At 32.9% G+C, this 14,379-nt stretch overlaps 11 protein-coding genes across 11 annotated transcripts, besides 1 other annotated feature; 8 read left to right on the top strand and 3 right to left on the bottom strand.

Annotated features, from left to right (window-relative positions):
- Positions 1-3: 3 nt before the first annotated feature.
- Positions 4-322, top strand: TVAGG3_0850530 (Chain b 40s Ribosomal Protein S27; the record flags this gene model as incomplete). The annotated part of the gene is made up of 1 exon (XM_051249220.1): positions 16-276. The coding sequence occupies one exon, from the start codon at positions 16-18 to the stop codon at positions 274-276; it is 261 nt and encodes an 86-aa protein (XP_051084695.1).
- A 225-nt stretch (positions 323-547) lies between these two features.
- Positions 548-1,931, bottom strand: TVAGG3_0850520 (protein ubiquitination; the record flags this gene model as incomplete). Its single annotated transcript, XM_001326625.2, has 1 exon — positions 592-1,896. The coding sequence occupies one exon, from the start codon at positions 1,894-1,896 to the stop codon at positions 592-594; it is 1,305 nt and encodes a 434-aa protein (XP_001326660.2).
- Positions 1,932-2,078: 147 nt separating this feature from the next.
- Positions 2,079-2,605, bottom strand: TVAGG3_0850510 (amyloid-beta binding; the record flags this gene model as incomplete). The annotated part of the gene is made up of 1 exon (XM_001326626.1): positions 2,138-2,605. One exon carries the CDS (start codon positions 2,603-2,605, stop codon positions 2,138-2,140), a length of 468 nt encoding a protein of 155 aa, XP_001326661.1.
- Positions 2,606-2,751: 146 nt separating this feature from the next.
- Positions 2,752-3,519, bottom strand: TVAGG3_0850500 (ribosomal protein family; the record flags this gene model as incomplete). Its single annotated transcript, XM_001326627.2, has 1 exon — positions 2,894-3,454. One exon carries the CDS (start codon positions 3,452-3,454, stop codon positions 2,894-2,896), a length of 561 nt encoding a protein of 186 aa, XP_001326662.1.
- Positions 3,520-3,924: 405 nt separating this feature from the next.
- Positions 3,925-4,791, top strand: TVAGG3_0850490 (strand invasion protein family; the record flags this gene model as incomplete). Its single annotated transcript, XM_001326628.1, has 1 exon — positions 3,925-4,791. One exon carries the CDS (start codon positions 3,925-3,927, stop codon positions 4,789-4,791), a length of 867 nt encoding a protein of 288 aa, XP_001326663.1.
- A 750-nt stretch (positions 4,792-5,541) lies between these two features.
- On the top strand, positions 5,542-6,555 carry TVAGG3_0850480 (ubiquitinyl hydrolase protein; the record flags this gene model as incomplete). The annotated part of the gene is made up of 1 exon (XM_001326629.1): positions 5,542-6,555. The coding sequence occupies one exon, from the start codon at positions 5,542-5,544 to the stop codon at positions 6,553-6,555; it is 1,014 nt and encodes a 337-aa protein (XP_001326664.1).
- Positions 6,556-6,702: 147 nt separating this feature from the next.
- Positions 6,703-7,242, top strand: TVAGG3_0850470 (ubiquitinyl hydrolase protein; the record flags this gene model as incomplete). Its single annotated transcript, XM_001326630.1, has 1 exon — positions 6,703-7,242. One exon carries the CDS (start codon positions 6,703-6,705, stop codon positions 7,240-7,242), a length of 540 nt encoding a protein of 179 aa, XP_001326665.1.
- A 1,251-nt stretch (positions 7,243-8,493) lies between these two features.
- On the top strand, positions 8,494-9,952 carry TVAGG3_0850460 (uncharacterized protein; the record flags this gene model as incomplete). Its single annotated transcript, XM_001326631.1, has 1 exon — positions 8,494-9,918. The coding sequence occupies one exon, from the start codon at positions 8,494-8,496 to the stop codon at positions 9,916-9,918; it is 1,425 nt and encodes a 474-aa protein (XP_001326666.1).
- A 438-nt stretch (positions 9,953-10,390) lies between these two features.
- TVAGG3_0850450 (uncharacterized protein) lies at positions 10,391-11,815 on the top strand (the record flags this gene model as incomplete). Its single annotated transcript, XM_001326632.1, has 1 exon — positions 10,391-11,815. The coding sequence occupies one exon, from the start codon at positions 10,391-10,393 to the stop codon at positions 11,813-11,815; it is 1,425 nt and encodes a 474-aa protein (XP_001326667.1).
- Positions 11,816-12,052: 237 nt separating this feature from the next.
- Positions 12,053-12,178: a mobile genetic element.
- An 845-nt stretch (positions 12,179-13,023) lies between these two features.
- TVAGG3_0850430 (uncharacterized protein) lies at positions 13,024-13,488 on the top strand (the record flags this gene model as incomplete). Its single annotated transcript, XM_001326633.1, has 1 exon — positions 13,024-13,488. The coding sequence occupies one exon, from the start codon at positions 13,024-13,026 to the stop codon at positions 13,486-13,488; it is 465 nt and encodes a 154-aa protein (XP_001326668.1).
- Positions 13,489-13,650: 162 nt separating this feature from the next.
- TVAGG3_0850420 (uncharacterized protein) lies at positions 13,651-14,007 on the top strand (the record flags this gene model as incomplete). The annotated part of the gene is made up of 1 exon (XM_001326634.1): positions 13,651-14,007. The coding sequence occupies one exon, from the start codon at positions 13,651-13,653 to the stop codon at positions 14,005-14,007; it is 357 nt and encodes a 118-aa protein (XP_001326669.1).
- Between the last annotated feature and the right edge of the window lie 372 nt (positions 14,008-14,379).

Genomic DNA, 14,379 nt, shown 5'->3' with positions numbered 1-14,379 from the left:
TCCCAAAAAAAAAAAATGACCACACTCGATGTCGACATTCTCCACCCATCTGTTGAGGAGGAAGCCCACAAAAACAAGAAGATGACACTCGTTCCAAATCCACGTTCTGAGTTCCTCTCTCTTCGTTGCCCATCCTGCACAGGCCTCACAACTGCTTTCTCACACTCTAACGTCCCAGTTTTCTGCAAGAACTGCCAAACACCACTTGCTACACCAACAGGCGGCCGCATTCTTCTTGCTGACCAGGTCGAAATCCGCCCACGTGTCAACGCCTAAAAATAATATAATATAGTTAGAAGTAAATAGCAGTGTTTCATCATAAGTTTTACATTTTTCTTACCATTAACTTATCTTCTTGAAAAGGGATATATTTTTTTCCATCAAATTTTTTTCTTTTCAAAAATTTTTATGAACATTTGAAAGTGCTAAACCTTCTGATTTCATTCTTCTAGTAATCAGTTTCATTTTCAAAGAAAAATTGAAAACAATTATAAAATTTTGGCAAAAAATCATGAAATTATGAGTGAAAATAAAGAAAATAGAGTGAAGACAATATAAATATCATACAATGTTTATTCAATGGTAAAAAAATTATTTTGAGTTCTCAATTTTTTCATTTGGATACATTATCTCTATGTAATCACCGTATATTTCAAATTGTTTGATATTAAGAGTATTGTTGCTTGATTTTCCTGGATCTTTAGTAATTCTCCATCTTATGAATCGAGAAGGTGGTGTTTGCTTCTCTAATTCGAAGTACATAGATGAGTCAGGTGCTAAATCTGTATTTCTCTCTTTTTTGTCGACAATTTCCCAATTTGTTTGGTCATCGCTGACTTCTATGACCCAATCATGAAAATTATCGCTAGACCTTGAGCTTCCGGATCCTCCCATCTTTATTTCATAGCCAGTCATTGCTATTAGGGAGCTCTTGAAATCTAATTGCAAATAATTATCGTATTTTTCTGTAAAATGCCAAGGAGATGTAGAATCCCTTGCAAAGAACTTATCTGCAATATGGGTTTCGTTGGAAAGAAAAACTGAAACAAGATTTTTCGGTAAAAGTCCTTTCTTTGCTTTAAACAAGAAATCAAAGACTCCGGCAAAAGGATTCTCTGGGTTGTGTGGTATTTTCGTAACAAGTTTCTTGTATCGCGAATAATCGATCGAACATTGGACTTCTAGCGTTAAACGGCTCTTGATGACATTCCAGATCGATGCGTCGATATTTGATGGATCAAATTCTTTAATAAAAGAACTCATAGTCTTGGAATCAAGATTTTCAAAAATTACGTTTGAAAAAAGATGTGCGTACTCAGGGCCGTTGTATTTGATAAGGTTGCAAACTATGTTAAAGATTTCTTCTTCTGAATCAATGAGAAGCAACTTTGATGTCAAAATTTTTTCCATAACTGGAAGTGGTAATCCATAAAGTAATTTATGAGGAATGTCATGGAAATGTTGAGCAAGGAAGTTGACTTCGGTAGAATAATCAAGTCCAAAATCGTGTTTTTCATCAATAATTGCAATTATTCCTTGAAAATCTGGTTCTTCAGCATTATAATCGAGTTTAACTGAAAATGCATCAAATAGCTCTTGGTTTCGAAGTATCTTTGCGACTTTAGTGATGTAAGAAGGTCTAACATTTGAAATTGTCTTTCCTTGCATCAAATCAATGATTTTTTGAAATTCATAGTTATCATCATTGAGGTCAATATAAAATGTGTCGGCAAGAGGATCTGTTAAATGCATTTCTGCAATTTTTGGAGAAATAAAATCGGCAAAAAACGAATGACAATGGTATTCATGCTCTCCAGCAATAAATGTGAAGTTGTGCTCTTTTGCACAAAGAGCTGTTTGTTGCAATCCCTGGGCAGATAATCTAAATTTTTTCATAAATTTGACAAAAAGTGAATTTTTTTTTTGTAAAGTTGAACAATTTTGAACTTAAGTTTGGAGTCAAAATATAGCTCTGCTAATGGTCATAAAATTGATATCTCCCATAAAGTAATACTAAATCTTCAAGATATGATGAAGAATTTTTGAGATGAAGCCAAAAATTATTAAAACGTACAAGATTTATTAATAACAAACAAAAAAAGAATTAATTATGTAATTTCGACAAAAAAATAAAGGATCAAATTAAATTATTTTTGATTCCATGGCCAATAATTGGAAATGGAGCAGAGACCGAATATCCATTGCCATCTGCTGGTTGTAAATATTGAGTTAATATTAAAATTATATCTAAAATATAATCTACGAAGAATATTCCGAAAGTAAAGAATTTAATGAATCCCAAAGATGTATATCCGAGGTAAAATCTATCAAATCCAAACAATCCTCCTAAACATGATAAAACGACCGCTAAAGAATATGATTTGCCTTTTCTATTAGGACACCATTGGTATCTACTAAATGTTCTATTACCTGTGCATTCAACTGTATCGTATACTGTGCAATTTTGAATCCAAGTATTATTTGCATAACAAAAATTTGTTGCCCAACTAATATTGGATACATCACCTTCGACGCAAGAATATTGCCATGGATAAGAATCTTTGCAAGCCGTACTTTGACAATGAAATACAAAAATGGAAAACATAATAAAAAGTGACAAAATCATGATTTTCGAGAAATTTTTTTTGATAAAATTCATATTCAAATATATATAATTATATACAAATTCATATATTTTTAACAAAAAAAATGTAAATCTTCAAAAGAAATCAAATTTCGAAAAAAAAATGTAAGAATTTTCATACAAAGAAATTATTTTCTAGACATAATGAAAAGGAAAAGACTGCATTCAAAGCCAAATTTCATAAAAAACTTTTTATCTATTAGAAGAAGCACTTTTTAGATAAAAAGTAGGTTACAAGATGTTAGATGCTTAGGCATGGTACCAGCGAGATTTCCTGCGGCCACGGGCCATTTCGAACTTACGGCCATGGGAGGCGATCTTTGGACGTGTCTTTGAGTTGTCATCACCTGGAGCTGCGCCGAAGTGCTTGTTAACAAGGCGGCGTGTGCGGTCACCTTCGAGAAGGAGGCACTTGTCACCTGTTGGGCGAAGTTGAGCAAGTTGGTCGAATGTGATGCATTCGCCACCTGCAGCAACGAGGCGAGCGCGAGCTGTCTCTGTGAACTTGAGAGCGCAAACCTTCATCTTTGGAACTTCAAGGAGGCGTTCGTCGTTTGTGATCTTGCCAACAACAACGGCGATTGTCTCGGCTTCCTTCTCCTTGAGGGCTGTAGCAAGGCGGGAGAGGGAGTATGGGCGGCGGTTTGTGCGGGAAATGCAAAGGCGATGAGCAATCTTAGCATTGAAGTCGTTGCCTGTGCGGCGAGCGAGGAATGCGTAAAGGTTGTGGAGCATGTTCATCTCAGCATCCTGTGTCTTTGGCTGCTGTCTTTGTTTGCGGTAGACTCTGTGATCTAAGTCAACACCCATGAAAAAGAAAAGACAAGGCCACTTTACAAAAACCGCTAAAATGCATTGATTTGATTTGCCTGACCATCATCTGATTTTATTGTTGATTATGAATTCACATCTGTCATAGTTTAATATTCTCGTGTCGTTGATACTCAATTCTGATAAATTAAATTCCAAAATTTTTTTGAAATTCCAAAAATGAAATCAAAAATACCGATTTTCAAGATAAAAAACAAAAATTATGAAAATTTTTGAAAATAAGATGGTCATATTTTTTAGATATACATCATTTGACATCAAAATTTTCATTAAATACCAATTATCAAACAAAATATAAAATAAATTACCCATAAAATGAAATAATTTCATCAGATTTCCATTATAAACATGCATTAATTATTATTTTCATATAAATGATATAAAAAGTGTGAAAGTTGCACAATAATTTCCTTCTTAATGTAACAATAATAACCAAAATCAAAAGGATTATGGACAATAATGAAAACTTCCCGTGTTTAAAGAAATGTCTAGGAGGGAAGTTCCTTTGTCAAAATTATTTCATGCAAGAAAGAGTTGTTTTAGACTTTGATTTAACACAACAACAAAAAGAAATTCTTGCAGATCATAATATATGGAGCTATAACACATTATCTGACGAAGAAAAATCATATATTACTGAGAAATTATCTCTTGGTAATTTTGTTAAACTACCAAAACAATTTTTAGTTCCTTCAGACGATTTACTAACATATACATGCGGATATGATGCCATTGATAGACTATTTTCTCCTTTAATCAGCGGTGTTGTTACTGAAATTTGCGGAATTCCGGGAAGTGGAAGAACATCATTATGCTTACGATACGCAGATTCTATATCGAATACACACTCTACACTTTGGATTGATACAGAAGGCGGCTTATGCGTTCCAAAGGATCTCAAACTTCATGTTCTGAGAGTTCTCGACCATCCAATGCTATTTTCGCTTACAAGAACTATTCCTAAATTAGTTAATGACATAGGAAACGTAGGATTAATAGTAATAGACTCAATTGCAGCTCCATTAAGAGGACAAGCCGTTGAAATGCAAGGAGATAGAACTTCAATGTTATGGGAGCTCGTTAAAGTACTAAAATCCATTGCAATTTCCAAAGGAATCGCAGTTTTAATTACAAATCACCTTTCTACTGTTCCATTCCATGGAAATGTCCCTTCACTTGGCCACTCTTGGTCACATGCGTGTACACATCGTGTGGAGATTAAGAAGTCAAATATTGGAAGAATTTTGAGAATATTAAAATCTCCTTGCCTTGTAACTAATGATATATCATTTGAAAATGACAATGATGTTGTTTGAAATGTATTGTAAATGTTTGTAGTTTTTAATTGAAATTTATTATTTTTATCTCAGATAGTTTATGTTTAACTTAAGAAAAAAAAGATCAAATGATAGACATAGAATTGTGTCTTAAATCATTAACCAACAGTTGATGATACAAATTTCATTCATTGATATTTTTCCTGATTATCTGAACAATTCAAAGAAATCAGGTTAGTGTGCTTAGAGAACCTGTGGATAACACCAGGTAAACAAAATTCGGGCTTGATTTTTATTTTAATGCGATCTCAAAAAGTGATTTTTAAGGTGTGCCCTAACCAAAAATGCCTGACAATACACTTTTGGATGCTCTATGCTTTTCCATCAAATCGAAATTTAATTTCGATAAAATCCGAACTTTCGAATTATGCTCTTTCATGGCGGACATATCCTACATAATCTTAATAAAGCTATTGAACCGAATCATGGGTTCAGTTTTCATCAATGGTGTAAGAAAAATTTGTACGTTTATTTTCTTTATTCCCAAATTTTTCTTCTCAAATAAAAAATACAGTCCTTTCGAACTATTTCTAGTAGATTTAATCTAATTTATGGACTCTTATTGTTATTATCTGATCTATGGACCGCAAAAATTTGAACATGCATTCAAATGATACGAATTAAAAATGAAAGTAAAAATATTTTCTTATTTAGTAATAGATCATATCTTTTTCGTCAAGAATAGCAAAATAACCCTGAAGAGGTTTACAAATTTACTCAATTTTTTTTATGATTACTGACCCCTTAGAGTTACGGCAAAATCTTTCTTCTCGCCTAGCAGAAATCGAATGTTTGCTCGGTAAAAGCCGAAGTCGAATGGTGATGCTCACACCACTTCCTTGGTACACAAAATTTGTTAATTGGGTTCGTAACAACGAGCCAATACCAGCACTTGAGATAGATTGCTCATCATTACTAGTAAATGGAGAATTTGATATCAAAAAGCAGTGGAAAAAGGATTTTAACGTGTTTGAGGAAGCGATTTGGGAAACAATCAAAGGAGTTTTTAAATGCACGAACCCAATATTCAAACGACTTACAGTTCATCCAGCTACTGGTCAGTCAGTTATTCTTGTAAAACCAATACAAATTGAGTTTAATACAAATAATGGCACAGTAGCCAAAAACCTTGCACATGACTGGCATCTTTCTATCATGAAACGACCGTTATGTTTAGCAATTCGAGTTAATTCGGCAAATCACGACCTATGTAATCCAAATGGTGAACCAATTGACGACAACATGACAACAGACCAATATTTTCAAAAATATGGCCATGTTGTTTTCCTAAAACAAAAGAATGAAGAGTTTAAGACTCATGATCTTACTCAATGGTCAAATACGCTTCCAAGTCTCCCTTCTCCAGAGCAACTAACCAAACTTACTCCTTTAAAGCTAGGTGTTAAAGAATTACTTGATTCAGCGCCTCAAAGAAACGAACCCGATAACTATCCGAAGCCTGTAGGGCTTATTAACCTCGGCAATACATGTTTTCTTAATTCTGCTCTCCAAAGCATCATACATATCAAACAGCTTTACACTTTTGTCTTAAATCCGAAATTTGATTCGAGTTTGAACAAGAAAAACCCACTAGGAAGTGGTGGCAAGATTGCATCAGCCTTTAAGGATCTTGTTAAGTCCATGTGCATTAGCGGAACTAATCCACGTAACCCGAAAGAGTTCAGATCAGCTTTTTCATCGAAATATACAACGTTTTCGAACTACGACCAACACGATGCATAAGAAGCGTTATGTAGCATCCTTGATGCCCTCCACGAAGACCTTGCATACAGTACAGCCCTAGAAGACGGAGTTACTCCAAGAACACAATCAGTAAGGAAGCGATATCCAGGCACAAAACCATCGTATATAGAATCTTTATTCTCTGGAATGTTCTATAGTACAATTTACTGTCCAGAATGTAGAAGAGAAAACGTGGTTTACGATCCATTCACTTTTTTGTCAGTTCCTGTTAAGATTTGCTTTTTTTCGCAAGTAACATTAACTGACTATTTGAAGAGCTTCATACAACAAGACAATTTGGATGAAAATAATAAGTGGTACTGCGAAAATTGTAAACAAAAAGTTCGGGCGACAAAAACTATGGGAATTGAACGTTGTTCGAAGTTTTTGATCATCCATTTCAAGAGATTCGAATACGATGGTGTAGAACCACGTAAAATAGTCACAAATGTTCAATACCCTGATGAACTTGATTTGTCTGATTTCTGCAAGAACGACAGAGGAAAATTGAAATTGATTTCTGTTATTTTCCACTTAGGAAACGCAAGTAGCGGACATTATACGTGCGCTTCGAGAGAGGAAGGAACTGATAAATGGTTTTACTATAATGACTCTTTGGTTAACCCAATAGACCAAGCGAAAGCTCACTCTGAAGATGCTTATATATTGATTTATCAGAAAATATAGATTTTTTGTTTGTAAATAAAAATATTAGTGATATTTATATGTGTTATAATAATCTAAGAATACAAAATTAAAATAAAAACATGAATATATCTCAAATTTAGAAATTTTCAGTTAAAATTGGTGTTCAGCACAGTAACAATTCGCTGTGTACATAGAGCTTATAAATTATAGACTACTTTATCTATATTTGCGTGAAAGATTTTAAATAATATTTTAATTATAATTTTTTATTGCTGTCAAATATTAAAGTATTAAAATTGAAATAGTGCAACTACAGATATCATAATTATACAAGTTCGATAAAAGTAATTTGGATTATTTATTGTGATGCAAACAAATGGATCTTTGTCAAGAGTGGTGTATCCTAGTGGGATAGGATATTGGAATGGCTCGGATCCAAAGTTAACAGAAACTGTGTCTGGATCGCAGCAAGATGAGTGCCAAATCATTGCTCGAAAGAGTGTTGGCTTATTGGGCATGTTGATGTGATATCCCTTTGTTTCACTTTCTGTTCTAAAATATATCCAATTGGTAAAGGCATTGAACGAAATACCAATTGTGGAATCGGATCTTACTGATTTTAAACCGATGGATCCATAAGATTCGATTGCTGCATTGCAGCCTTCATAATATACTGCTGAGTCAGGTATCTTACTTCTTGGATAAAACGCGAAAAAAAAATTGCTGGATGAGTTAAACTCAAATCCGGCCAAATATTCATTGGGTCCTGACACATGTGTGATTTCATAATACCAACGACCTAAGGTTGTTCGTTGAATATTTGATCTGTATGTTATACCATTCCGAATGAGTTTGAATTGGGTATTTTGCTGAACAGTTGTAGATTCGCCAACTAAATTTATTTGCGAAGCTTAAAATAAGCTAAATGCTCAATAAAAAATATAAATTGTAAACTTCTGAAAAAAATCTTACAGCAGATTTGACAAGATTTGAATTAGCTTTTGCTATTGTTTTGCATCCTGCCGGGACGCCACATAATCTTGGTAGTACCCATGTAATCCAGGCTATATGTTATTGTAAGAATTATGATTTATAAAATATATAATATCAGATTTTGTAAAAAATATTACATATTTCTCCATGAATAGAGTTGACATTTATGTTCCCGATTTCCACTATAGTGATGAGAAAAATATTTTTTCGAAATTACATAATTTTGAGATATACTTATAATGAAACACCCTTATTCGATATATACAATGCATAGTTTGCTATGATGTTTCATTTATAATGGATGTTCATAGTGATGGGAATCATGAGAAACGGAAGATTCAAATAAGAGGTTATGGATTTCATATCCTTATGGGATGCCTTATTTGTGCAGTAATAATGTGGTTTTTTGATCAAGGGCCAGTTCTTCCTCCCTTTGGCGAAAGTTTTCAATCAATCGATTGCAATTCAGTTAAATTCTTAAATTACAATAAAACAGGAAACAAGCTATTTCTATTTTTCCAGGCAGATGACTCAGTTGAATATCCTACACCTTATTTACCACATTTTCTTTCGGTAGATGCATATTCTGAGATCGGCAGAGTACTATACACAGAAGGTAATATCAAAAATCTTTCCAAAAAGGACAATATCATTAGCTTATCAATTGATTATCCAATTTCTGGAGATTTAAATCTTTATCTTCAATGCTTAAACGACGACATCGACAACATAAACATTACAGTTACAGATATCCAAACACCAACAACTGATGATAGCGCTAGTTTGGACCCGGGAAACGATTATTTCGTGTTCGAAAAGATTTGTTTTGATAGAGACATCATTCTATACTTCACACCTCCTCATGCCGAGTTCAAGAGCTTTAGATACGATGACCAACTTATCAAAATTCATACTTATCCGTTCCCATTTTCACAATACGCCCAATATACGAATAGTACAATGGTAAATGAAACGGCATACGTTGTTTCAAAGTTCGACTTACATTGGTGGCATGCTGTTTTGTTCAGTTTAGGACCTTTGGCCGATTCTATTTCCAGAACAGCATTAAACGAAAAACAAAAGCTGCTAACGCTTGGTCTTCCTCAACAAGGAAACACAGTATTATACGGACGCATCAATCCGCAAGGAACTGTGAAAGTTAAAAATGTAACTTGTTTTAGAAGACTTGTTTTCACAGGAACGAAGTATAACATGGATTTCACACATGAAGATGATATAAGATATGCTCTACAACTCAATTATTCCACTTTAAGGAAAAATTATATCAAATCTCAAAGATTTCCAAAGAGAATCGTCCTTCCTACATGCATGAGCCACTTAGAAGATGATACAAAGCTCGCCTGCCCTACTTGCGAGGTTTCTTCCCTTCGTCCTCAAGATGATATTCAAGCTGCTGCAGATATCGTTGGCCGAGCGACTGTTTTCGTAGGAAATCACTTAAATAACCTCGCATTGTCCGTATTTTTAGAGCCAAACAAAACAGCCATCGTTGATGTTTCACCTCCAAAAGATTTTTGCATAGATTACATGAAGGACTTCGCAAATCACTTAAATGTGTCTTATTTCCCTGTCCATAAGAAGCCAGAACATTGCCAATGCAAGGATTTCAAATGCATGCAGAAACTTCCTCCAATTGAGGCTGATGTTGACAGAGAAGCTTACAAACAAGCAATTATTGATGCTGTGGCTTTGACAATGTAATAATATTGTTAATTTATATGTTTGTGTTTTTTATAATAAAGATTTTTATATATAATACTTTTAATTAGTACTTGTAATTTAATTCTCAATTACTTTTGTTCAAAAATTTGATTAAATTGAATCAATTTTTTTGATTTATTTTATTTTCGTCATTATTTCCTATTCGATTCGTATCATATGCCTCTACTTTATATTATTTCAGCTTGAATCAGAATAACGATCAATGTTTAAACACTTCTCAAGCCTTTATTATAAAGACTCAAAGAATTCTCGCTGTATGTATCAGTACTAGTATAGAGTCATGATGATGACATATTTTTGCTTCCGTAGCACAATTTTCTGAAGAAATTTGAAATTACGCATTCAATTTTTTCAAAACCGACAAACGTACATTTTGAAATATCGCAGTTACTTATTTTATGTGACAATGCGTTTTGAAAATTTTTAATTGAAATCATTTTATTTCAATTCAATGCTTTTTGGGGATTCAAACATCCCAAAACCTATTTTCCCTACAACAAACACCGGAAGGAAAAGCATGTTGAACTTTAAACCTGCTCAATCACAGCCACAAATCCTTTTAGATCGTAGTAATTTGATTAATTCCTTTCAACAACCAGACGAAAATCAAGATTCAAGTGATAAAACACAATCTATCAATGACCAAAATCAGATAAATCCGACCGAAATAACATATTCCAATACGCAAAACCTTCCAATAAATCAAATTTCTGCAACAAGCTCAAATACATCAATAGAAAGCCTACAAAACGAAAATGCATCACAAACAAATTCGGATTCAAAGCAAATTGAGTCAGATACTAACAATATTTCGACAACGTTTTTTCGAGATGAACAAGCCCAAAATTCATCTTCTATGTATTCCATAATAAGTGATTCTCAATGCCCTCCTTCGATCAGGAGTTTTGAAAATACATTCAAACGGATTTTTTCTCATTCTTTGGCTGAAATCCGTTATTCTACAGCTAGAAACATCGTTACAGCAATACACCCAGAAGTAATTGATATCAATCCACTTGTTGACAGAACTATACACGATCTTATCACTCAAATTCCCGATGCAATACAAGATGAATGCATTTATCAAAATCCAGTTAGTAATATAAACACTGATGTATTTTACAGTTGCAATGAACAAATATCACAAATTGAACAACAACTTGCGGATTATCATACTTCTCAAGAATATGAAAAGGCAAAAACGAGGCAAATGCTTGAAAAAGCTAATAAATCATTAGAAGCATGTCGACAGATATTCCAAGACATAACACAACAAAGCCAAGAAGCTTGTCAGAATTATTTAAAAATTTGCAAAGCGCAACATGAAGTACAGATAAGCAAAATCAAATACCTTCATAGAGTACTACGATCCTGCAAATTAAGAATGGCAGAATTCTCAACCAGAACTCAGAATCAGATGATGGAACTTGAGTCGGTGGAAAATTCAATCGAAAAGGCAGAATTATATAGACAAATGCAACCACAATCACAAAGTAGCCCTAGACAGAACTATAGTAAAAGAATTTCAAATGAATTAAGATCAATTTTCGACATAATTAAGGATCACAATGAAGGTGGATTACAAAAAGAGTTAGCTGAAGTTAAGACTTCATTAGTGCAACTAACTAAACAAATGTCTTCAGAAATTAATTCTTTGTCAAAAGAAACGATAAGAATCCAAAACCCAGCACCAGAACCTGTAGTGAGATTTAGAAAAATACAAGAATCTCCACCAATTCAAAAACAGACGCTTTCTCCTGAAATTATTCGAAGAGAAAATGCTCGGCTGCATGAGGAGACACAGCGCCAATTAGAAGAGAATCGTAGAGTTTTATACGAAGATGATCCAATCGGATATACTCTGGATAATATTTAATATTATCTTATTTTTTTTATATTTTTGTTTGTTTATTACCATTAAATCTTAAAATACTAATGACTCATTATTTCCATCTTCTAATATCTGATTCACTATAAATAGATTATTTTGATTTGAAAACAGCGTTCAATGAATATATGCTTCAGAATGAACCATTATAATCCCATTATATCTCATGCTTTTGACTTGCGTATTCCTTTCACTTTTTATTTCTACATTCAAATTATTGAAACAGGTAAAAACTAGGTTTGGCGTCACGAGGCGTCCCGACGTAAAGTTCAGAAAATTCAGAAGTTTACATTCATTTTTGAGAAGTTTACGGTGTCACGAGAGAAAATTTGAGAGAGCTGGCGTCACGAAAAGTGTCAAAATAGGAAATTTTCATATTCACATCCAAATATTTCATATAGCTCAACAAATGTGTAATGCTCGTCCATTCGAAGACACTTGAGGAGATAATATGTCAGAGAACTTGGAACTTTAATTAGCAACAATTGGCTTGTTTTCGTCGAATTCTTTGTATCTGAGACACATCATCTGCGCAAGCACCTCTGAATGAAGGAAGCTTCGCAAAAAAAATTTGATTGTACAACTTTGACTGTCAAGATGCTGTAAAGCGTTCTTGTGAGTCATATTCCTTGCATCTGAGACACACTGTCTGCGCAAGCACTTCTTATTTAAAAATGCTCCAGTAATTCAAATAAAATTCTTTAAAACATTTAAATTTATCTTGTTATCATATTCCCACACACATTTTCTGCTATATTCTATCTTTATTGACACTTTTCGTGACGCCAGCCGTCTGAAAATTTTTCTCGTGACACTGTAAACTTCTCAAAAATAAACTGTCTCCATTCAAAATTGAATAGTTTACGTCGTGACGCCAACTATTACCCCCACCATTGAATCAGCGCTTTTATGATAAATATATTAAAATCACAACATTCGCATAATAAAAGATTATCTAACCAAAAAGTGCCATTTTTTTAAAAAACTAAATATTTGCTGGTATTAAATGAAATACTCGTGAAATGGAAGATGAATTAAGAATAAAATTAGACACTATATTAACAGCACTCTCATCGAATCTCAAAACAAGCATTAATTAAGGAATTTTAAAATGTCCGATTTCAATTATATTTTTAGTTTAATAAATATACTAAGCATTCATATTGACATTTTAAATGTAAATTTACTTTTAGTCAATGAACACATCTCGTGTTTTGCTTAAAACATCCTGGGAAGAAGTCTTTGGAAATGAAACATATAATATATATAACAATCAAACACTTATCAAAGGACAAGGATACTACGTTACAGACACTCGATTTAGTAACATGACAAATAATGCCATAAGTATAATATGCGATGCAAACAATAGTTATGGATGCAAATTTTTGATTGAAAATTCTGTATTCAGCGAAATATCATGTGAAAATTATTCACCACTAACTATATATTTTCTTGGTGATGTTGTACAAAAGAATATTGCTGCATTCAACACGACGAATAAAGTTACTGGAGAAAGCACTGGTGAATATTCTGGCCAATTTGAAAGAATTGATTGTGAATATGTCAATGTAAAAAGAAATGAAATTAATGAATCATGCATCTCAGGATGTGGCAAATATACTGATAACAATCCAGGAACTCAAATTTCATTGAATTGAGGAATACTTTATTCTAGAAGCTGCAATATATCAAATGGTAAATCGAGAGTTGCAACATTATTTTTTTTACATCATCATTCAACTAATGCAAGGATTTCTTGTATAAACGAGATCAATAACACATCAACTGGTAACCTTTATGCAATATCTATTATTTCTACTATGGGTGATAATAATACTATTAATTTTTCTTTATGTTCTATCATTACTAACAAAGTTAATATTGTCTTGGGATGCCAATATGCTGTTCATGTATATTTAGACAATTGCACATTGATAAATCCAGATGCACACACGTTATTTGTTGCAAAGAATGGTAACGCATATATTACCGCATCAAATTGCTATACAAATTCATATCCAGAATCAGCATCAACAAAAGGTGCACCAGCAGATGCAATCAAATTCGAAAACATAACAGAATTATCTGAAACAAAAATAATTCATTTGGAATGCAATCAAATTGTCCAAATGGAAAAAACTCTCAAAATATTATCATTTAATAAGAAAAGTCATTAACACAGCCTACCTTATGGTGTCTTAGATGACTAATTGAGAAAAAGTGAATCATGAAAATGATTGTTTCAATAAAATAGAAGTGATAAAATTATTTTCCTTATATGCTCTAAATTTGATGTGTTTCTAAGAAATTGATTTCGAGTTTAAGCAACAAAGTTTTTAAATGAATAAACTTAATCAAATGAAAGATTATAGGCACAAAATAAAAGCCCAAAATAATGATAAGTATAACAGTTCCATGCTTCATTGGATTTATATCACATTTTTCTCGACTTTAATTTTTTTTGACACATATCATTGAAATTAACCTTAAAATTTGGTTACCGAGTCATTTTAATCTAATACGTAATTAACATCATTCATTAATGGCTT

The sequence above is a fragment of the Trichomonas vaginalis genome, chromosome VI (genome assembly GCF_026262505.1).
Source record: "Trichomonas vaginalis G3 chromosome VI, whole genome shotgun sequence".
NCBI classification, from domain to species: Eukaryota; Parabasalia; order Trichomonadida; family Trichomonadidae; genus Trichomonas; species Trichomonas vaginalis.
Note: the sequence above shows the minus strand (reverse complement) of the source record. Positions and strands in the feature narration are given on the sequence as shown.